The sequence below is a fragment of the Dermacentor albipictus genome, chromosome 10 (genome assembly GCF_038994185.2).
Source record: "Dermacentor albipictus isolate Rhodes 1998 colony chromosome 10, USDA_Dalb.pri_finalv2, whole genome shotgun sequence".
Lineage (NCBI taxonomy): Eukaryota > Metazoa > Arthropoda > Arachnida > Ixodida > Ixodidae > Dermacentor > Dermacentor albipictus.
In genome coordinates, this window is record NC_091830.1 from 79,895,767 (window position 1) to 79,919,433 (window position 23,667).

Here is a 23,667-nt window from a genome sequence, read left to right on the forward strand (position 1 = left end):
TGACATATTTTGTACATCTAATTCTAAAGGCCTTATTTATTTAAATACAAGTATTCAAATTGAGTCACGCTTTTAATTAATAAAATGAATAAGGTCATCCAAGTTATCATTTGAAAATAAAAGTGGGGTCAGTACCATTAGCGCAGCAACCTACTTGGGAATTAATGTGCACATTCCTACTAATTGTATTTATTTGTATTTTCTTGTCGGAAAAAAAAGTTGCCTTTGTTTAAAAGTTGGGTCATAATCTGTATCGCCTGCTTCTTCAATTTCTCCTGCAATAGCTGAGCCCGAACAGACGTCACTGTACCGAGGGACACTGCGTGGCCTGGACGGTGACGACTGTTACCAACGATTCAAGAACTACGGCTACGACGACCTCATCATGTTTTGCGCCGCCAGAGACCTTAATGCTCTCTGTGAGGTAAACAAATATTTCACGCGCTGCACATAGAAAAGAACCGGGAGCATCGAAGAAAATAATTTTGCTGAAGGTTTTACGGGGACGCTGAAGTAAATTTGAGAACAAGGCACGTAAATAACAGATCTTTCTTTCGTAAGCGCATTTGCCATGGTCCAACCGCCTTCACCAATTATGTGCCCAACGTCGCATTCGGTGGAATTTTTTGGCTACGAACAACTCTACCGTAACAACTTTTTATGATTGGGGGCTGAGGACCCGTATTCACGCACGTGAGCGTTTATGAACGGATTCCTGTCAAGTGTAACGCTGGACACGTCATATACTAAGGCGGTCAGCCAATAATAAACAGCGCTTACAAAACAAAAGATTGATGAATTCAGCCCCCAGGGCTGAATTCACAGAGCTGTTCCTTCAGGGCAGCAATCAGGTGCGTAACCTCAGCAATTATTAGGACGTTCACATATGCTTCCTCTACTGCTTGTATATTCAGTGCTTCCGTGACTGATAGAGTTTCTGCTCAATGGAAAGCATTTTCGTAATTTGTGACTGCGATACAGAGAAATGTGTTGTATACCGCTAATTTCACAATTACCTAATTGGCAGTGACGTCATCCGTGCTCATCTTTTTTTATAAAGCCAGCATGTTTTGTGTGTTAGTTGAAGTCAACATTAGCATGCATTTTATTCAAACTATTATTCAAGCTGTTTGTACCGCAGGTAATTTAGCCTGATGTAGGCGACGGGATATTAGGTGTATTAAGCTTTCGAGGCGCCAGTCGCATGCAGTTGCTCTATTTCCTAGGGAGGCACGACGTCTCCGGCGATGACCAGCGGCCGCGATGGTCTGATGCACCTGCGCTTGTTGGCATCTCGGGGCATTTGCGTAACTAATGTTTTGTCCAGCACCGGAAGCAATCTACTGAGCACGTATCTTTCTGGCATATTGCTACCGACTGTTTTTTATTGCGTGTACATTCTTCCTATGACGCGCGTGCTGTTTCAGGCACATTGCAAGCGTGGTGCCTATACTGCGAGCCCTGTCTAGACTGTTCTGCTTCATGAAAGGTTGCGGAACCTAAATGGAAGCGCGCTTGCACACAGGTTCCATATAAGACTGACTATTGCGCTGCCATCGAGCATGCACTGGGCGAAAAATGACTAATGCATTTTAAATTTTGACGCACACCTTTGCATATTCTTGTGTTTATTATTATTTAGTTACTCCATGCAGACATATGACACGCACGTGGCCTTAGACATTATCACACGAATTAGTTCAGGAAATTGGAATAAATTTTTATCGCACGTAATTTACCTAGAGTGCCTGATGTAAGTGACGCGATATTGGGCACATTAGGCTTTCGAGGACTGATTTGCATGCAGTTGTTTTGTTCCCAGGGAGACGCGGCTTCTCCGGCGATGGCCGCTGGCAGCGATGGTCTGACGTACCTACTTGGCTTGGCTTCTTACGGCTTTTCTTGCGGCAGCAGTGACGTTCCCAGTGTGTTCTTGCGGATTGAGGCATTTGTTCCGTGGATCTACCACAAGCTGAACCGGTTCGCCGAGTACACGGAAATACCTACGCCTTGATAGTGGCATGGAATACAATGCCATTATGTGATTGAACCTGTAAGACCGTGCCACATATTATATATATATATATATATATATATATATATATATATATATATATATATATATATATATATATCCTGCAAACGGTGGATGCGCATGGTCACTAAGCAGTCACTGTCTCACGTTGTGGAATATTTTACCCCGCTGCGCTGTTATGGGCGCCTCATTATACCGTGGTCTGCCATAGATAAATATGCGTTATTACCATTAACGACATATGCATTAAGAGGTCGCGCTACTCGGCCATTGGGATTATCTCAATAAATAATATTTTCCTATTTTCAGAATTATCTTTCCAATGGGCTTATAACGCCATGCATGCATTTATGCCAAGTTATGTCAACAGCGAGAATAAAGAAAACCTCTGCTTGCAATCGCCAATCATACCTAGCTGTCCTCTACATGCGGACACCCTCCGTGAATTTTTTTCTAATGTCATCACACAATGTAATCCTCTGCCATCACTGACTAAGTTTCTCTTGTTTTAGCACTCATTGTGCCGCATTACCAGCCCATGTTCTCTTAAAGTCTTCCTCCTCATTAAAATTAAAATATAAGGTCCACACGTTCCAAACTCATTTTTTTTTCTTTCCCGTCGTTCTTACTTCCATAATGATACTTTCGCCACAAGCTGGTTTTTTTTTGTTTCTGCTATCCAGCGGTCATTGCGCTGGTCACTAGTAATGGTGAGGTAGTCAAGGGATGATCACATGCGTTAAGAGGCTTGGTGCCAAGCGACCTCCAGGGTCGGCGGTGGGTGGGAAAGAGGGTCGCCGTTGGAATGTGTCTAGCGAGAACGGAATGGTACACCACGCTAATGACGTATTCCTATAGCATCAGAGCGCAACTGGCATAGCGGCCACATGGGAGGGGCGCCGACAGAAGGTATGTTGGACAGTCACTACGACAAAAGAGCGGCGATATCAGTAAGCGCGACACTTGCCAAGTGCCAAGGCGGCGACCAAGCTCCAGAGGGGTAAGTAACTCGGAGTACTGCGAAGCTGCTGCTTCTCGGTGATGATTGGGCTGATGATGAAGGTATGTTGGACAGTCACTACGACAAAAGAGCGGCGATATCAGTAAGCGCGACACTTGCCAAGTGCCAAGGCGGCGACCAAGCTCCAGAGGGGTAAGTAACTCGGAGTACTGCGAAGCTGCTGCTTCTCGGTGATGATTGGGCTGATGATACCCGTGAACGTTTGGTCAGGACCAGCGAGGGCATTAAGTTGAATAATGGCAGCACAGAAAGGCTCATTTGGACCGAAACAATTGGCAGATAATCAAACGCGTTCGACGCGGCCAAACAAATTGCGACGAAACGATGCTAGAGATGATGAAATCCGTTTATATACTGGCATTTTGCTGGAGCTTGTTGTGAGTTCAAGGGCAGCAAGGATCAACAAGTGAAGCTGTAGCAATGCCTTTGACGAACGCGCCACTAACATTGCCAGTTGGTGAACGAAAACTTATGCGCAGTTGTTGCCTGGGGAACTGCGTCGTCTTGTTTTCGTTTTCGCTAGGCATGGGCAGCCGGCGCATCGGATAATCTGAAGGGCGACGCGGTAAGGAAGGGCCAATGGTAGAAGCGAAAGCAATCAGCCTGGTTAGATGTTATTGGGGGATGAGGAGCATAGTGCACCTGGTTTTATATCCTTGACAAAGTTATTCTTCGGAATTTCTAGAATGACAGCCTACAAACAAATGTCATTAAGCGGGCTGTACTTGGTAACAGGGCGCCCGGGGACTGTCTTCCGATGTTTGCATGCGACGGCTGCAATATCGTACCACGTGTCCGGGATACTCAAGCATAAGCATACATGTCAGTTTTCATGCGTCTGCCATGGCTTGGCCGGGCATACCCCGTAGATTGGAGGAGGATGATAGCTCACGCGTTGCTGAGAAGGTTGCGTGGGTTCTTGGCTTGACTTACCAGCTGCGGCAGTATAAGTGGAGCAGCCACAAGCTGCCGCTGACGGGCGGCCAGCAACTCCTCAGCAACCCCCTGTTGATTGGCTCACGAAGGCAGGCGGCAAATAACTCTCAGGTTCCTGAAGGAACGGTAGTAGGGCCAGCTGTCGTGCTACTTCTTTGGGGAAAGAAACTGTGATTTGTTTGACTAGTTAAGGTTGCTCAGAAGCTATGTCCAAACTGAAGAGGGACGCATAGTGGATTGGAGGACGCCGCGTAAAGCGCGGTGTCCCAGATATTCACGCACGGGCGCGCACAAATAGCGGACGGCATGGCCGGTCTATGTATGGTAGAAACGCAGAAAAAGGGTTTCTTTGAGTTTTCGCGTAACCGAATTATGTTTTTTCGTATAGTCAAATTACAATCCGACACTATCATATCTCTAGGTTGCGTGTAAGTCGTACTTTACGATTTTTTTTTCGTATTTTAGCGTGAGAAATTCGATTAGTTCAGTTGTTTCCTTGGGCCACATGGAGGGCCTGGGTATGGTTGGTTCGGAAATACTTTTACCGAAACAACGTCCGACGCCGGCGCTGGACGCCGACGAGGGATGCGGACACCGTATTTGCTGCGATACGAGGCCCTTAACCCTATCACGTTGATATGCAGCTTGATACTCTCACCCAGAACAACTTTAATCTGATTAATGACGTATCCATGCCTACACGACGTTGCACCCACCCACGAATGCCAGCGTATTCACCGGACCTGGCCTGGTGGTTGGGCCATCAGACAGTTACCTGGAATCGGGAACCGGACTGCTGGGGGAGGGATCACCATCCCATTCGGCTCGGCTTAGCCCCTCAGAAAACTGACTGCCTCCGTCGCCAATGTAGGGTGATCGAATGGGACACGTTTCGTGCTTCGTTATCAAGGGACGCTCTTGCCCCTCTATGCGACCCCATCGCAATATTTCAATCGGCGGTTAAAACAGCCACTTTAACGTCATGGGTCGAGGAATCTCGTCCGGCGCCAGATCTTCGACTCCTGCAGCTTTGGGCACAGCGTCGCCAAGCAGAGGTTGATGCCAGCCGACACCCAGATTCCGTGGAGGCTGAACTCCGCCACCGTCAGCTGACAGCTGCGGCTAGACGCCACGAATGCCGCCTCTCACATCAACGCTGGTTGGCCTGGTGTTCTTCGCTAGGTCCGACCACCAGCGCCGCCTCAATTTGGAGAACGTTCCGAGCAATGGAAGTTGGTGGACACTCTCCTGACCCGGGTTCCAGCGTGTGCCTCGCGTCTGGCAAAACCGCAGACGCCTTTGCATTTGACATAGCGCAGGCATTATTTCCCGGTTATGATACGCGGCCACCTGTGGTCTCCGCCCCATTTACGCTTCCGCCGAGTGCAGGGGCACTCCCATCAGCTCACGCTGTCGCTGGGATGCAGTCTCCGTTCACGGTGGCTGAATTTCTCGCTGCAATAGACCAAGCCAAATTGAAGACTGCCCCGGGTCCTGACGGCGTGACCTATGGAAGCGTTTAAAAACCTAGAAGGAGCCACTGTGAAAGATGTTCTTAATTCGTTAAACGCTGCATGGCTGTCAGGAGAAGTATTGGAGCACTGGCTGCAAGCAGCTATAATCGCCATCCCAAAGCCCGGCAAACCTCATGACAACATATCAAATCTTCGACCAATTTCTCTTATGTGTACATTATGGAAATTGTTGGAACGCATGGTGGCTAACCATCTCCAGTGGTGGCTAGACGTACATCACTGGTACCACCCGTCGCAAGTTGGCTTCCGCCCCCGCCTTGGTGCAGAAGATGGCCTAGGTCACTTGTCCTCTATGGTTTTGATTGGTGGCCGATCGACCCGAATGAGGTCCGTGCTCGGCATGGATGTGCACAAAGCATACGACCACGCCAGCCACGCTGCCCTCGTTGAAGTGCTACGCTGGATTCACTTACCCACCCACATATGCAAGTTTATTCACACCTTTCTTACATCTCGTGAATTCGCCATACGCATCAACAAGGAGAATGTGGGATCATTTCGCCCACATCGCGGTGTACCGCAAGGGTCAGTGCTGGCCCCCATACTTTTCAACATTAGCCTCCTACCCTTGGCATGGCGATTGGGCGACATTGCTGACCTGCACGCACTCATTTATGCGGATGACATCACAGCCTGGACTGTCCACCCGTCTCTCCAAATTCAAGCCACAAGGTTGCAGCTCGCTCTTACGATTACTGATCAATGGTGTTCTTTTCTGGGACTTACGTTGTCGCCTCAAAAGACGGCTCTGCTTCCGGTCGCGAATGCGCGCGGCCGCCGTGCGTTCAACACCACCCCTATCGTCCTTCTCTTGCACGGAAACAGAATTCCAATCGTCAACTCACTCCGAGTCCTCGGCCTGGACTTGTGCGATTCCGGCTCCGCCGGTCCCTGGATTCGCACAGCACGTCAGAAGACATCCCAAATGCTGCACCTCATCCGTAGGATTTCTCAAGTCAGGTGGTGCCACAACCACCATTGGTGGTTGTGGCACCACCTGACTCCTGACTGGCACTCCTGAGTGGCACCACCTGACTCCTCATACGTACTGTGCTACAGCCAAGATTGATATACCAAGCCCAGTTTCACCACATGACACGAGCAGAGTGGGACCGCTTGGAATCTATCAATTGAGCAGCAATGCGGGTTATTACGGGCCTCCCACAAATTACACCCATTCACGCACTCCAGGCCGAAGCGCAATTAAATACGCTAGACGAACTGGTCCACCAGCGTCGCCAAGCTCGTTCCGCAAAGTGCCATAATATCCCTGAAGCTGCAGCTCTTGAGAAGTATATGGCAGACGGTTCAGTGATGCCCTGCGATTCCTGCTCGCCACGACCACCATGGCTTTATCAGCAAGTTACGGACAATCGGCCTCCGACTCGCATACACACACGATCCATTGGCCACCTTAGAGAGTCGAGTATAATAGCAAATAGCCCATCAGCTACGAGTGCAAGCTCTTCGTGCAGACATGTAGCGTATGTCGACGCTAGTGTGAGTGATGATCACGTCACCACGGCTATCGCTTGTCCTGAAATATTGTCAGACATCGCAACCTGCTCGTATGCTTGCTCCCCTGCCTGGCCGTCGACACAGGCGGAGCTCTTGGCAATCCGAGACGCAGTATCCATCCTCTGTCCGCTGCTTCCGCCATCTAGGAGACACATTGATATCTTCACCGATTCCTCAGCTGCCATCCGTTGTCTGCGGCGTGTTCTGAATTCCGGCGTTTTGGCACAGGAGATTCAGGACACAGTGGAGAAATTATCCGTTACAGTACGTGTACAATGGATACGTCGCAATGCGCATCCCACACAAGCCTTAGTGGATGCAGCGAGCCATAACAAACCTTCGCGTCCACTTCAACTGGCCCCCATCTCTCCGGAGACAAGGCTCCTCGCAGAAAAAGAACACCTTCGGCGCGCCACGCGAGCACTTCTCCCACCGTGTGGCACCGACCTCCCTCGTGGCCTAGCATGCTGGGAAGAGGTCTTGTTACGAAGGTTACGCCTCCGTGTCGCCCTCACCCCTGCGATAACCTGTTCGTGGCCAGCACAGTACCGTGCCTCCATGAGCGATTCCTGCCCCTTCTGTCCCGCTCCTGTCTGCGAGGTGGACACTGGGCACCTCCTCTGGACTTGCCCTTCTCTACATGCTCTCCGCCAGAAACACCTGCTTCGATGTGGACCACCCCCAGGTCGGCCACCAGACGTAGAAAGTTGGATCTTGGGGCCACACCACCGGACATTGCTGGACTTCCTCCGCGAATCCGGAGTGTATTTACATGTTTAAACATTTCTTTATGCCAGTAGGCACGCTGTCGCAATAAAAAAAAATATGCAGCTTAGCTAAGAATAGTAGAAAAATAGCTCCCGTCACTTTCTGATAGAACCATAGCAGCTTATCTTAACGCAACAGCGTTAAGGGCCCCATGGGTGAAAATTCCCCCATATATTTAGGTATATGTATATTACATGTCTCGCTATACAACATGCGTACACGCGGGTTATAGTGCCACACCATTCTATCACCAATGTTGCTCACACCTTGTTTTATATTCTTGACATAGTTATTCCTCGGAAATTCTAGAATGACAGCCTACAAACAAATGTCATTAAGCAAAGCACCGACAGCGCATGCCTTTTATGTTAAAATATCTGAGACTATAGCAGGGAAGAAGATTGGGCGTGTTGGTGGGATGCATTCGGACTGGGATACATAGCGCAAAAAATTACACAGGGACAAGCAGAACACAGGACGAGCGCTCGTCCTGTGTTCTGCTTGTCCCTGTGTAATTTTTTGCGCTATGTATCCCAATCTGAGAATAAATTATTGAGTGTGCGAAACAAAAACCCAACTTGAGAATTGGCTGTACACTACCTTCGTTATCAGCCCAAGCAAGATGCCACGTTTCTACCAGAAAGGTCGCCTTCGTGCATAGCGTTCACGGCCAACGTTTTCCGGTAAGCATTACGGTTACGTAAGCTACAGTTCCCGCGAAGCGTGCGAAGCAGTCATGGGTGTTTGAATGCTATCGCATCCACTCTAATAAGAGGCGAAGCTTAGGCCGCCTGCATATTTATGCCATTAGCAGCTGTCTTGTATTTGCTGCATTTTACCCCACATCGAAGTGCTCCTCCGCACGGCATTGTTTAGTAACTACATTAATCCTGGTCATATATTAAGACAGCTGCACCAGTTCTTGAAGACCATATGCAAGCAAATATCACTTTCAATTACAATAAAAGGTTATCAGCAAAACTGCAGCTCATGACGCAAGTATCAATGACAGGTCTAACAGGCATAGTCGAAACATTTTAGAGCAAAACACATTCACAGGAACCCGTCCTTCCTCCATACTAGCGAGATCATTGCCCGCAATTTGAAAAGCCTAGCATCATACACATTGCGTGTTAGTGGAAAAGTTTCATCATCAGAAGAGTTTAATTGAGCCAGTTGGTTGGGATTCTTCGTAAGGTTCGTAAAAGCGCAAAACAAGACACGCACAAAAGGAATGTAAAAAGACAACATGGCGCTGACTCTCAACTGCTATATTGTTGAAAAAAACGTCGAACCTATATATAAGTGCCAGCTCAACAAACATGACACGCACGAGACACAGAAATATATCAAGGTAGCTGTGACTAACTTACGCACAATCAGGAGTGACAAAAGTAGCGAAATTCCTTATTATAAAGAGCGATAGACGGTTCGCTGGTACTCGCCTTGTCCCTAATCTTAATATTGTAACCTTCAGTAATTTCTCTTGTCAATTGGCTCGCGTGTTTATAAATGACATTAGTTTTTTTTTCTAAAGATAGGGGCGGCAAGAGCATGACTTGCAATGCACTGAGAGATGAAGTGGTGCAACCCCCTGAAGAGATTGCTCATGCTCCCTAAGTCGTACATTCCCACAGCGCTTGATTTGTCCCTCTACCACTATATCATACAATTACATTCACACCCTGCTTACAGCCAGGGATGTGCCCGTTCACGTGGTTGCCAGCTCACTTTCCCTTTACTCGCTTATCCTTGAGCGCATTGTCAACTATCGGGCATAGGTTTGCAGAAAAACAGACATCGATGCCATCCGTACCTTCAAGCGACGTTCTCGAGCCGATGCGCCAACATGTGTAGATCATACTACTGCATTGTTGCTTTTCAAAGCGGAGCTTTATCTGGCTAGGCGAAACAAAAAAGCTTTGTGTCCGGGCCTGTGTTCAAAAACTATCATATACAGAGATGGCTCGAGCGTCGCCGTATTCATGCACAGCTAGCTCATTGGAACTCGTGCACGTGATCCCGATTTCGTCGTCGTCGTCTTCTTCCACAGAGGCTGCGTTGCCGCTCATCATTCCAGCGTTGAATTTCACTTCTCTTCTGCAGTCGTAATGGGGAGGCCGCCTTTAGGAGGGCATGAGACATTTCTTAATCTATTCATAGTCGAAGAATGGCAAGCGGAAATGGCTGGCGGATGCTGCTAACCACGCCACGGAAAGAAACTCGAGACGCCGAACGCAAGCGACAACGGCTGACTGCGGGCGTACCGTCAGTGAAGTCGTTTTCTCTGTCGCAGCCGAATGTCTGTGTAACGTCATTAAGAAACACAAGAACGTAACCAATAATTGAGAAAGATTTTATAGAACCATCGGGATTAACCCAGTGATAAATACGGGGCCACACCTTTAAGTTTCGCTGGTTAACCGTCTTTACGGAGTGATTCGGCCGTGATGTTTTCCTTCAATTTAGTTTTACCACGGCTGTCATTTATGCTGTTGACGCCTGGAGCCATACTTTCACACAGAGATGAAATAAACACTTCAGGGTGACCAGCGTTCAGTAAACGATTGACCTGATCAGAAAAAGCAGCCTTTGACATATGAAGAGAGGACTTCTTTAGTGTAGCATTTAGGATAGTCTTCGCTATAGCCTTTTTCACTACCACAGAATGACCAGAATCACAGTTCGAAACGGGTGTGACAAACGAGGGATGATACTCCGAGCACACATGATTTTACCAAAGACTAATTTCACATCTAGAAAGTGCAGTTGATGATCGTCAGGGACTTCGAAATTAAAATCAAGGCCCATGCCGTGCAACCTGAATACCTTCATACTTAGATCAACATCATTGGGGAGAATGTCACTATTAATCAACATAATGAAATTATCAACGTAGCGGGAAACGTTACTGAAAAGCTTAGCAAGGTGATCCTCTAGTTCCCTATCAATATAACCTATCGCGTGCGCAAGGGAGAAAAGTTCGACTGTATATGATTGACGTTTCTTCATTAACATATCAGTTGAGGGTCAGCGCCGTGTTGTCGTTTTTATCTTCCTATGTTCCGTGTCTTCTTTTGCACTGTTACGAACCTTACGATGAAGAGTTTCCTGAGCCTGATTCAACTACAAGAGTATCCTCCCGAAAAAAACAAAGAAATGGCGGATACTACATTTTATTAACTTACCGAGCACAAGTCACAGTTTCGCCCCAAAATGTAAGCATTGATTCATATAGCAAATTATCACACAGCTATATGAAGTAAGGCTAGCAGCTTTATTAGTTGCATAAATTATTGTAAAAATTCGCTGACTAAATAAACTATCAATCAAATGGTCACGCGCGCATAGGCAAACGTGCGCACATCTGAACTTTATGACCGCGGGTACCCGCTTCCAGAACGTTTTCGCGATGAAGAGTGGCAGTAGAGGCGAACGAATACCCCTTCATGCTGCCCCTCGCTCTAATGCGAACTAGGCGGTCGAGAACACAGGGCCCGCGAGGCCATCAGCTACCCCGCGTCGCCTATGTTGCGAAGTCACCACGTATTACTTCCAAGAGATAATGCACGCGCGGTCAAGCAGAGCCGCCGCAGCCGGGTTCGAAGCGGAGATATGCACTAACTGGGCCCTGCTCCACCTCCTTCCCAGCGTGGACATTGCAGTGCGTACAGAAATCGCGCAACGGCTCCGCTCGCCGGAGGCGTAACATTGTGCACCGCCTACTTTTCATGAAATGAAGATAAACAGGTCAAGCACAACAGCAGCCTGCGCAGCCAGCTTACCTACTGGACTTAATATTAGAGCGCAGCTCCTAAGCTGGAGCTGCTGGAACGGCACGGCACAATTTTTGGCGTGGCGTTGTCGCGCGCGCGTCCGCCAATGCTAGCTCAGCACGAGGGGCGCGTCAGGCTATACGTCACTCAGTAGTTCCCTCGACGTCACCAGTAATCGCTGCCCTCGGCGCATCTTGGTGGAGCAGCTCGGCGGAACACCCGGGGGAAGGAGCGCGTGTGCAAACACACTTCTTCTTAGTGTAGTCGAGGTGCGTTTGCTCACAGTGCGAAATCGTCGCTCTTTAGTCGCGATCCCGTATTCGTCATGGAAAAAGCCACCTTTAATGAGGCCCTGATCACAGAAGTGGAACGGCGTCGTCACCTGTGGGATGAGCGCGATCGTGATCATAAAAACAGCGCGAAGCGCGATCAGGCACGCAGATCTATAGCGGCCACCCTCAGTGTAGAGAGTAAGCACGAAATTTGTGCGCACGTATGAGTGTGGTACACTGCCTGCCCTGAGTGCATGCTCCGGGAGAAGCTATAGTGGACTTTCAGCGTTTACGTGTCTGCCTACTCGCATCGCTTGCGAAGAGCGTGCCGCAATGCTGTATCCTGTACGATGCGACATGTTGTTGACGGTTTTTTGCAGAACAGAGATTTGTTTTGTCATGCGAGAACAAATTTTGCAGCAATGTGTCACCTTTCTAAAACCTATATTCTTTCTTACCGCCATAATTGGGATGAATATGTTAAAATAAATATGCCAACAGTGTTTGCTATCAACAAAGCATGCGGCCTACTGTGCTCAGAAATTTAATTACAACAGAAACAACAAACAACCCAAAGCGAAGAGGAACACTTTTTGCTTTCGAAAGCTTTTGAACCCTGCCCGAAGCAACACTTAACATAAAAAGAAAGCATACCCAAGGTCTACTGGGTGCTGCACTGAATACTGACCACAATGTATAGACATCGTCCGATATTTGTGCTTAGGCGCGCTGAGTGTTGTGTCACTTATCCTCCTTTCTTTTTCCTTTTTTTCTGTTATGAAGCTCGCTTTTGACACTATCTCTGTTCGTACATTATTTCCTATGTGAATCTTACCCATCTGTGCACCTGATTATCTCAGAATGCATCGCGGCCCTGTGCATGTTTTTAGAATTGTACATACATGTATACATAGGGATCATAATATTGTTGTATTATGCGGAAAGGACAAGCCGTGGCCGTTATACGTAAGGTGACTAAGTTTGTTTTATATTCTATTTCAATAATGAAAACACAGAAGTGTGCAAAAAGAGTCGACTTGATATTAAAGCTGTCATCTAATCAACAAATATTCCAACACCATTTCGTTTGGAACCTATTTCTAGCTGAACCTCAAGGGCCCATAAGGGGGACATTGGAGCTCTGCTCCTCCCTCTAGTGTTTTATTAGTGCTCTAACAAAGGTGAAAAGCGCTATAATTTGCCATTGAGCTGCTATCATACCGGGTGTTTCAGTGAACACTATCAAAATTTTTAGAGGTTGCCTGTTTTTTACTCGAAAAGACGGACATTACTTGCAGAGAAAATTGAAATGCATATTCGTATAATTAGCAAAAATGAACCAATTATATTTTGAACTAGTTACCTTATGGCCGATATTGCAATTTTCAAGCTCTCTTCGTAGCGTTCGCAAGGCTGAACTGCTCGGAATGAACTCTCAGGGTGAAACCCGATAACATTAGATAATACCACCGAACTTTGCGCAGAAATGCATTTGCGTTCCAGCTACTTTATTAACAAAACGCCGTTCTATGCATTCAAGCACAAAAGTAACTGGAAAACCAGGACGATGGGAACGCAGACACCAGCCTTGTGTCAGCACAATCCACTGCCATAACTACATTATCATCATTCACAAAGGCGCCCGGATAAGGTATTTGAAAAGGAAATTACTATTTTGGGCCAGATGGCAGGAAAACAAGCCGGTACGTGATTCTGAATTGTTTGGTCTTTGTATCGCAATCAAGGACAGAATGTTCCCACATCTCTGGACGCAGTTACAATTAGACCTGCAACAGGTTGCTGCTAAATATGCTTACCAGAAATTATTGTATTTACCTGGGGGAGGGGGGGGGCGGCATATGTTCTCCTATTGTCAAATGTGGAAAGGCAAATTATGCCATTTGCCTCCCCCCCCCTTTTTTTGTTTCTCGCAGCACACTGGGAAATTGAACAAAATAACAGCTCAGGTCAAATTTCATTTTATACATTTCCATCGTAAGTGATGTATTTTTATTACGTATCCCCTACTACAACGACACTTCGCGACACTCCTACACACTCACTGTTGAGGTCCTCAAGCACTTGTGGTAACTCATCTGTAGTGTTGCTGAGTAGAACAATGTCATCGGCAAACCGAAGGCTGCTGAGGTATTCGCCGTCGATCCTTAATCGTAAGACTTCCTAGTTTAATAGCTTGAATTTTTCTTCCAAGCACGCAACGAATAGCATTGGAGAGATTGTGTTGTTGCTTCTGACCCCTTCCTTTGTCGTTCTACTTTTCTTGTGGATAATAAAGGTAGCTGTGGAATCCCTGTAGATATTTTCCAGGATATCTATGTAAGCGGTGTGTACTCCTTGAATACGCAATGCCTCTATGACTGCTGTTACCTCTACTGAATCAAATGACTTTCGTAACCTACGAAAGTCCTATATAGAGGCTGTTGTATTATGCGGATTGCTCGATTACCTGATTGATGACAGAGATGTAATCCATTTTAGAGTATACCTTCCTGAAACCTGCCGGTTTCCTTGGTTGACTAAAGTACAGTGTTCCCCTTATTCTATTCGACATCATCTTGCTTTGTATTTTATATAGCACTGGAGATTAAGCTAATGGTGTTGTGTTGTTTCGGCGCTATAACCCTCTTCTGGAAACATGCACCAACTAGCCCCCCAACAAGTATTACTAAGCTAATGGGTCTATAATTTTCCAATTCTTTAACGTCTCCTTTTTTGTGGATTAGTATATCGTTTGCATTCTTCCAGTTTTCTGGTACTCTCGTAGGCGATAGACACTTTGTATAGAGAGCTGCCAGTTTTCCAAGCATTATGTGTTCTCCATCTTTGAATAAATCGACTGGTTTTTTATCTTCTCGGGCCGCTCTTTCCCGTTTCATGTCTTGCAAAGCCCACCTATCTTCATCGCTAATTTTAAAAGGAGCCTCTGTATACTTTTCATTGCTCTTCTTAATGGAGTTATCTTGAGTCCTCTGGGTACTGTACAGGTCAGTACAGAATATATCTGCTGCTTTTTCTATACCTTCGAGATTGCTGATGGTATTACCCTGCTTATCTTTCAGTGCATACATCTTCGCTTATCCTACGCCAAGTTTCCCTCTCACTGATTTCAGGCTGCGTCGATTTCTTACGGCTTCTTCAGTCTTTCTCGTGTTGTAATTGCGAATATCACTTATTTTCGCTTTCTCGATTAGTTTTGTCAGCTCCACAAATTCTACCTTATCCATTGAGTTACACTTTTATTCTTTGTCGTTTCTTTATTAAGTCCTTTGTTACTTGGGAGAGCTCGCCTGCTGGTTGCCTTGGTGCCTTGCCTCCCGCTTCAATTGCTGCCTCTGAAGACAGCCTAGCTACCGTTTGTTTCATTACCTCTATGTCATCTTCATCTCTCTGTTCTAAGGCTGCGTATCTGTTTGCAAACACCAGCCTGAATTTATCTGATTTTACCCTTACTGCCTCTAGGTTGACCTGTTTCTTCTTGATCTATCTTCTTTTCTCTTTCTCTCTTCAAATTGAGGTGGATCCCAGCCCTCGCTAACCTATGATAACTGCACTTTACCCTATTTATCACTTCTACATCCTGTACTATGCTGGGATCCGGAGAAAGTATTAAATCAATTTCATTTCTTGTTTCACCATTAGGGCTTTTCCAGGTTCACTTTCTGTTGCTACGCTTATAGAAAAATGTGTTCGTTATTCTCAGCTTATTCCTTTCTGCGAATTCTACTAGCATCCCTGCTCTAGCGTTCCTAGATTCGATGTCGTAGTGGCCAATTGCTTGTTCACCGGCCTGCTTTTTCCCCACTTTTGGATTGAAGACGCCCATTACTACAGTATGCTGAGTTTGCACTTTTCTCATTGTTAATTCAACATCTTCATAAAACTGATCTACTTTATCATCATCGTGACTGGATTTTGGAGCGTACGGTTGTACACCTTTGATCTATACCTTCTATTCAGCTTTATTACGACTACCGCTACCCTCTCATTAACGCTGTCGAATTAAGCGATATTGCCCGCTATATCCTTATGGATTAGGAATCCTACCCCTTATTGTTTCTTATCTGGGAGACCGTTATAGCAGAGGACATTGCCGTTAGTCAGCACTGTATAAGCCTCACCAGTTCTCATATCTTGCTAAGGCCCACGATATCCTAAACACTATCTGATAGTTCCTCATAGAGTTCTACTAAGCTAGCCTCACTTGACAGAGCTCGGGAAATAAAATTGCCAGGGTCAGTTTCCAATTGCGGCCTGTCCGTGTCCAGAGATTCTTAGTCCCCTCTGCTGCATTACAGGTCTGACCGCCGCCTTGGTCAGGTGCAACGCAGCTGCTGGGGACTGAGGTCCATGGGCTAATTGTAAGAATCATAAGAGAGGGGGTGGCCAAATACTGCACCAGGGAGGCCAATTTCTGTTCTGGTGAGGGAGCTTCTTTGTTGAAGCTTAGGGGGCCTTCCTAATTTGGTTGTACCTGGATTAGTACAGCCACACTCGCTCTCGGCATCTTTTGCACGCGTCAAGCGACACTCCAAGGCTGCAGATGTAGTGCTCTGGAGGAGGTCGAAGTCGGCACACCATCGTTAAAAGAAAAAGGGGGATTCGAACTTTCGACTATCGTAACCGAACATTCGACATGGCTCAGTCTGATAATCCTGCAGGCAGCGAGGCTACCTTATCGCCGAAAAAGTGCAGCCGAGAGGGCCCTGCATGCCTAAGAGATCTGTCGATATATTTATGTAGACGAAATGTAGACTGCAAATGTAGACTGCAAATGTAGACTGCAAATGTAGACTGCAAATGTAGACGGAAGGTATGAATGCAAATACGAGCGTTCTGACGGGATGAAAGTGTGTGTTCGCTTTACAAGTGGTGGTGTCGCTACTTGCTTTTTCCTTATTCTTTGCGTAAATACTGTAAACCTTCTCGTCAGTTTTGTATTTTCTTTTGTGCGGAAAATTGTGCATCATCAAAGAAAGCTTGTTTTGGCAGCCCGGCTCATAAGTTGCTGCGGATAAGTTCTTGAATGCTGTAGTGGTATGGATTGTGCAGTGCTAACATCTGTACCCATATTAGGTTCTCCGAATACGTTTACGAGTTCTGTTTAAGCCAGCTTCTATGTATGTAGGCTTATAAAGAGAATCGCGGCATGAGCATAAGATAGGGGTTGTCCGCGTTATAGTTTCTAAGGTTGTCACTAGAAAGTATGTGCAAGGTGTGCCAGTAGTGTATTGCAAAGCCCTTTTCGTAACACGTTCATGCCTAACTGATCCATTAATTTATCCGCCCTCTGTGGATTTGCTGATCGTCATAGTTTGCGCAATATAGTGTCAATTGTCAGTGTCCTAACATCGTGTTTCCCGAATCTCAAGCACGCATGCGGCCTTGAATGCGCCTAAATAAACGTTTTATGTGAATTTAAACAGCACCTAAAACTTATGGGAAAGAGGTAAGATAAGGAAAAGGTTTTGAGCGCTTATCGAGAAGCCCCGAGTCGCGTATCGTCCAATCGTTGTCTTGTCTCCCTGCCTCATCCTTAGATAACGAAAGCTTGAGACAAAAATAAAAATAGGTAAAAAACGGCCTTGTTTTGCCTATTTTCCGGAGTTTATGAGACATGAAGGGTAAATGGCTTAACCAGTTGCACCTTTGTATTCTTCTCTGTCGGCGGCTGAGACGCCTTACGGGCTTTTGGCTCATTTGTTATTGAAATGGCCTACTGAATTGGAGAGCACGTTGATGGGCGAGTCGGTCGTACATACTTAAAGAAGGGAATTGCGCTAAAAAAGACACGGACAAGTAAGGACATGGACGGGCGCAATCCATGTCCTTACTCGTCCGTCTCTTTTTTAGCGCAATTCCCTTCTTTAACTACTGAATAGCTATTTTCTTTTCTTCCCAGAGCTGCCTTTTTCTTTTTTCGTGCTCGTTTATGCATTTTTTAAAATATTTGTTTCATTTCTTTTGTAGCTTTGGTTCATGATACGCGAAACTTAAAGCTATCCGGAGTGTCTTATGGCAAGCACAACATTCTTGCGTCAGCAGATGCTGACGCTTATCACACCACGATAGTTAGGTTGCGAAACCTCTCGAGCCACCCTACATGACGAAGTCTTATACGATGCGGCGATAAACGAATGCAGCCGTTTATCTTTCAAAGGTTGCTTGAAGGCGCTTGAGCAGCGGCGTGCGAGCGTGCATCAGTTTCACGTTTCGCGTATTTCACGCCTTGTTTTTTCTAGTAAAAAACAAGCAGGCACACTTCAGTACGAAATAAATGCTTAATTCGGAGCTTAATTAAGGTAACCTACAACTGTGTAACCGACATGCTTGCGATTTAAGCAATAGTTTGAAAATCTCTCATTAAAAGCAATGAATTATTTTCTTATTAAACAATATTGGGTGTGGGTACACACAAATGGCGCTACTATGCAGTCAGTACCTGTACGATTTCTCTAGAGCTCTTTTTTTTCTGTAAATCATCGTCCAAGTTAAATAGTACACACTGTATGCACACAGAAACAAGAACAATTAACAGGACGGATACCCAGCGCATGCGTGTTGTACGACAGCGATATCGAAAAGTGAAAGTGATCAATACGCAGGTTAGGCTGAAAAAGCATCAAACTAGGAAGAAATCGTTTGTTGCTTGAAACATGATTCATCATTTGATAAAGCGAAAGCGGGCACAAAATTACTTGCACATTAGGTGTTTCGAATTACACTTCTACAGCGCATGAAAGACACGGAACCTAATGAACTAGCGAGGCACGAGAACAAATAAGACACATTTTGCCCCTCAATTGTTGATCAACGCATCGCCCGTACAACTGCAGCCCAAGTTTGTCTTGATGGCAGTGTAAACATAGTGTGCCGGGAAGTTTCACATATCGAGATCATTTTAAAGTTTTCTGCGTCATCGAAAAATCGAGCAGCTCAGATTGCCACTCAAAGGATATAGAGAATGTCGCGAAGGCTGCATACTATGCCGCCTCAAGCTGCAGCATCGTGCATGTTTCGAAATGGTCAATGGTAAACTTTATACATTTCATGCTTAGCGCCTTCATCTCTTGCTGAGATAAAAATTATTTGCCCTTTTAAGAACGCTATCATTATAAGCCAGTGTTAAAACCAATGGGTAATATACATATGGAACAACACATAATGTTCACAGACTGAACCTTAATCCATTAATCCATCCTGAATCCATTAAAATATTCAGTCAGAGAATGCCCACTACTCAAGAAACTAAGCAAGGCATCGTCCCAGTTGCCACAGACAATAAATCACAAAAGCATGTTTTGCTTGACAACTTTATTTCCCGTGGTGGAGAGAGAGGAACGAAGAGCAGCCAGAAGAGCATTTTGGAGGGCTTGAGCTCACGTCCGTAGGCAACAGTTCAGAGCACAATACAATAACATCCACAAAACATATTTGTACAGATGAACACCAAAGCTTCGCATACCATCGAACGAGGACGAACGCATACACAATACACTAGAGAAGTTGATCGATACAAGTAATCAGTGTCCACTTCTTTCGCGGCAAAGAGTTTAGCACTAGCGCTGCTGGAACGCCTGCGTGCTCAGAGCGGGACTCGCAGCTGGAGCCCGCCTCAGACTCAGAGCATACAGCGTTGTAATTTGATAATGATTTGAATAATGATATCTTTCCTTTATATATTTCAAAAGATACAGGAGCTAAAGGTGAACTGCAGCTTACGGAGGCTCCTGCAAATGTAGTGATGGTGCTCTCCTCAAGACCGGAGAGGGATAAAAATATCGTACCGCGCTGGCTACACTGTCCGACAGTATAAGAGGTGCGACATTTAAGCCTACTGTACAAATACAGCAAAAAATGTGGCTCTCTTGGGACGAATAAGCACACTTAACAGCGTATTCTCGTTTTGAGTCTGTGTGCTGTTTCGGTAATGCTACGATTTACCAACTCGCCAAGGTCTGGTGGGAATCCAACGGAAGTAGTGCACAATACAGTACTTGCGCTTCTGATTACCGGCTCGACAGCTGCTGTGAGATCACCACACTAGTCCAAGACACCACGTACTATAGCTTGCTCCATCAGGATTTGCTGAATGAGCATGAGAGCTTCGGCCTCTTCGATAGCAGCCATCTCCATAACGTTCAGCAGCAGCTGTGGAGAGCGCGAGACGTGGTTGAGTGCTTCGGCGCAGTAATCACTGCGGTCGGTCCGTACCACGAAATGGGCAGCGCACATCGCCAAGGCACGGTTGCGCCTCACCACGTTGTGCACTGTGTGGAAGTTAGCCGAGTATGGTACGCTGCCATGTTCAAGAGAGCAGAGATTGTAATTCTCTGTGATATGGGGTGCCATGTGTCGCAGTATCGTTTCGGTAGGTACGAAGTCGTAGCCCTCCTCGCTGAACTCATCGAAAAAAGAAAATTCGCAGAGGGTGTCGTTGGCACAGAGCACGTAAGCGACTTCTTGAGCATTGTTGGCGTCGGTGACCACTTCGCCAACAACGCTAAGTTTTCGCAAACTGCGATTGAGTAAGAGGGTCTTGACGAGGTTCCGCCGGATGTCCTGTTCAGCGAGGCACCCGACAATAATCAGGCTGAGGTTCCTTAGTTGCGTGGTCCTTTGCATGTAAGAGTGGAAATGCACGTAACCTGACACCAACTGTTCGCTCGGGAGTCGCAGGTAGAGGTCCGTGATGTGTTGCCACTGAGGAAGCAGCCTTAAGGCGCTTTGGAGCAGTTGCCAGCTTGGGGGTTCGACGTAATCGATGGCCACTGTTGAAATATTCGTGCACACGGCGACCGCTTCAAGGGGCTCATCGGCAGGGAACTCGCACGTAAAGCTCACCCTGTCTTGTAAATCGTTCTGTCGGATCGCCGAGCATATCTGCCCTCCGTCATCGTAGATGATGCCCATGATGATGACCTTGCGCAGGGTTGTGTTCACACGGAGCGTTTCAAAGAAGCGTTGGCACTTCGACAGCTCGGATGTGGACAGATCAATCGTTAGCTTCTTCAACCGGTTATTTTTCGAAATTCCTTCTGAGAGCAAATCTAGGTCAAGCCACTGCTCTGTCAGAACGCCGAGTTGATTGCCTGTACAGTTCACTGGGCCAGATCTGCAGCAGCAGACCTCCTTGTTGTAGTAATCGCGGCATTCTACACGTAAAGTTTGCAGTGCGTCATTGTCACAAAGGAGCGTTGGCATCAACTCCTGGAAAGCAATCGCGAAGCCAAACCCACTTAGTGAAAGCGTTGAAAGGCAACGATTTGCGGCGAGCGCCTTCATAATGGATTTCACTCCCTCTGCGCACTCGAAGCAGCACCGTTGCAACTTGAGCGATTTCAAGGCTTGCCGGCGAGCGATGGCGGCAGCCAGCGGGGTGCCGTGTTCAGCCCCGTGGAAGCACTTGCACGTGGACACCGTCAAAGTGTGGATCCTTGAGTTCTCCGACAGACCCTCCAACAACTCTGTCGCGAAAAGTGGGTCAACGTGCACGTTGGCGATCGAAAGAGCCGTCAGTCGGTCAGAGTTGCGAAAGAGGGAATGAAAAAGCAACGCACACTTGCGATTTAGGGTTACCCTGTTCTGCAGATGTAACTCGTTAAGGTTGTCAGCTCTGTGGAGTGCGGATGCCAGAGAATCCAGGTACGCATCCTTTGTGAACACATTGCGTAAGCGCAGGCTGACCAATGAGCTCACCTTAGCAACTATAATATCTACAAGCGAAACGGTGTGCCCCACATGGAGGGTGTCAATATCAACGTCCACGGACACGATACAGCGGTGGTTTTCAAGGACCGATTTCAGCAGTTGGCCGAGTGAAAGGCTCACATCACCGTCACATTCCTCAAGGTCGCCATATTTGAGAACTGTCGTGAGCGTCAGCAGACCCGGCGCCAACTCCTGAAGCTCGAGCGCAAGCTTGCATAGTGCAACATTGAGTGGCGGCAGCTGTTGAAAAATGGCGCATCGTCCGGATGGAGCACTGTGCGTGCAATGCTTCAGATGTTCATTAAGACTTTTGTTGTACTCCACCATTGTCAAGGGCACGAACTTTTCGGCCACACAGTCAGCTGCCACCTGCGAAAAGGTGAATAGAAAACCGCGTTCATATTCTTTCTACACTTTGCATCAAGCGATGAAAGGAAATTAAGACATGTCAGTTTGTTTCAGTATTCCTGGCGTGGTTAGTTTCTACGTAACGCTTCAATACAGCAGTAAGATGAGGGAAGGGAGAAGGATGAGGCAACATGCACATCCGTTTACTGTACTCAAGCTTTCTTTTCGGAAACGAAGTTGTTGCAGGTGAAGAAATGCCAAACCCTGTGCACGTTTTCAATTTAAGAAAAGTGTACACATAGAGAATGACAATATTTGACAGTATTTGACAATATTTGCGAATGACAATACGCGACATTTTCACTAAACTTCCACTACACAACGCAGCAATATACCGGGAAAGCAAACACTACTGCTGGAACAGCAAAACGGCCAGTCGTGTTTACGAAGGACATTGGATAAGGCGGAGTTTCTATCGGTTGGTGTTAAGGATAAAAATAATCGGCTAATCTTTATCCAGGACGCATCGCTATTAGGTACCTGACGCGTCTTGAGCATTCTGCAGAAGGTGTTGGGACACAAAGGCATAGAGAGATGACGGCCGCAAACTGCCGGTGCCCCTAACTTCCTGGTGCCCCTAAATAAAACCTACCCCACTCGTAGATGGTTGGGCTGCCCATGCTAGCTTTAATCTGCCGCGTGTGTGCTCTGTATGGAGACAGACACCTTCTGCCGTGTTAGATGAAACCTCTTTACGCCACTTAAGGACACTACGTGTGTTACGCCGGGACGCAATAGGCGAGCAAGCGTCAAATGTACTCAACAGGTTGCACAATTGTAGGCCTCTTATATTTTGATGAGCACGAGTTTGAAGCTTGATGAAATATACCTATTATAGCATAGTTAGAGATCTCTCAGTTTCGACTGTTCCTCCTGCAATCGACAAAGGTACTGCAGAGCTTTCCCTTTGCGAACGCAGTGAGCGAAGCTAAGTATACTTGCGAATGAGCCCTGCGTATTGTGAAAGTCTGGCCATCTGCTCACGCGACACATGCACGATGAATTTAAATTACGGGGGTTTTACGCGCCAAAACCACTTTCTGATAATGAGGGACGCCGTAGTGGTGGACTCCGGAAATTTCGACCGCCTGCGCTTCGTCAACCTGCACCTAAATCTAAGTACACGGGTGTCTTCGCATTTCGCCCCCATCGAAATAGGGCCGCCATGGCCTGGATTCGACCCCGCGACCTCGTGCGCAGCATCTCAACACCATAGCCCCTGAGCAACCACGGCGGGTATGCATGATGAATTAGTAGTATGCTTTATATCCTCGAAACTAAGTACAGTATTGTGGAGGGAAAATGGGTGAGAAAGCTGCGCGTGGCAGTTTGAGTATTCCAGAATACCCCTAAAACAAAACGAGCAGCATAGCGGAATTGCAGTTTTTCTAATTGCTTACAATTCAGGCACATAAAGAACCCAGAAGAGAAAAATACAGGTACAAGAGAAAAAGGTGCAGTTTCGCCCGAAAGGCAAATCACCTATTGCGATAGCTGATTAGTCCACAGCTACACGAAGGAACGATAGCAGTTCTATCGGCTGTATAAGCTTGGAAACATTCGTTCACTAACTCAATTAACAAGCATGGTGGCAGCGCGCGCAAGCAAACCTGAAAACATAGCACCCGATGAGTGCGGACAATCGCTGTAAAACGCCGGTGTGAGGAGC

At 46.7% G+C, this 23,667-nt stretch overlaps 2 protein-coding genes across 8 annotated transcripts in view; one reads left to right on the plus strand and one right to left on the minus strand.

Annotated features, from left to right (window-relative positions):
- The window catches only part of LOC139050515 (mast cell protease 1A-like), a 111,633-nt gene extending 109,547 nt beyond the window's left edge, over positions 1–2,086 (plus strand). For 4 of the 5 annotated variants that reach the window (XM_070526992.1, XM_070526988.1, XM_070526989.1 and 1 more), the window contains 2 exons: positions 285–424; positions 1,808–2,086. In XM_070526992.1, the coding sequence (XP_070383093.1) occupies positions 285–424; positions 1,808–2,014 (347 nt within the window). In that variant the 3' untranslated portion in view covers positions 2,015–2,086. The remainder of the gene's footprint in view (positions 1–284; positions 425–1,807) is intronic. The other variant, XM_070526990.1, reaches the window with a different exon arrangement.
- Positions 2,087–19,178: 17,092 nt separating this feature from the next.
- Positions 19,179–23,667, minus strand: part of LOC139050959 (uncharacterized) — a 78,147-nt gene continuing 73,658 nt past the window's right edge. For all 3 annotated transcript variants that reach the window (XM_070527868.1, XM_070527866.1, XM_070527867.1), the window contains one exon: positions 19,179–21,959. In XM_070527868.1, the coding sequence (XP_070383969.1) occupies positions 19,923–21,917 (1,995 nt within the window). In that variant the 5' untranslated portion in view covers positions 21,918–21,959 and the 3' untranslated portion in view covers positions 19,179–19,922. The remainder of the gene's footprint in view (positions 21,960–23,667) is intronic.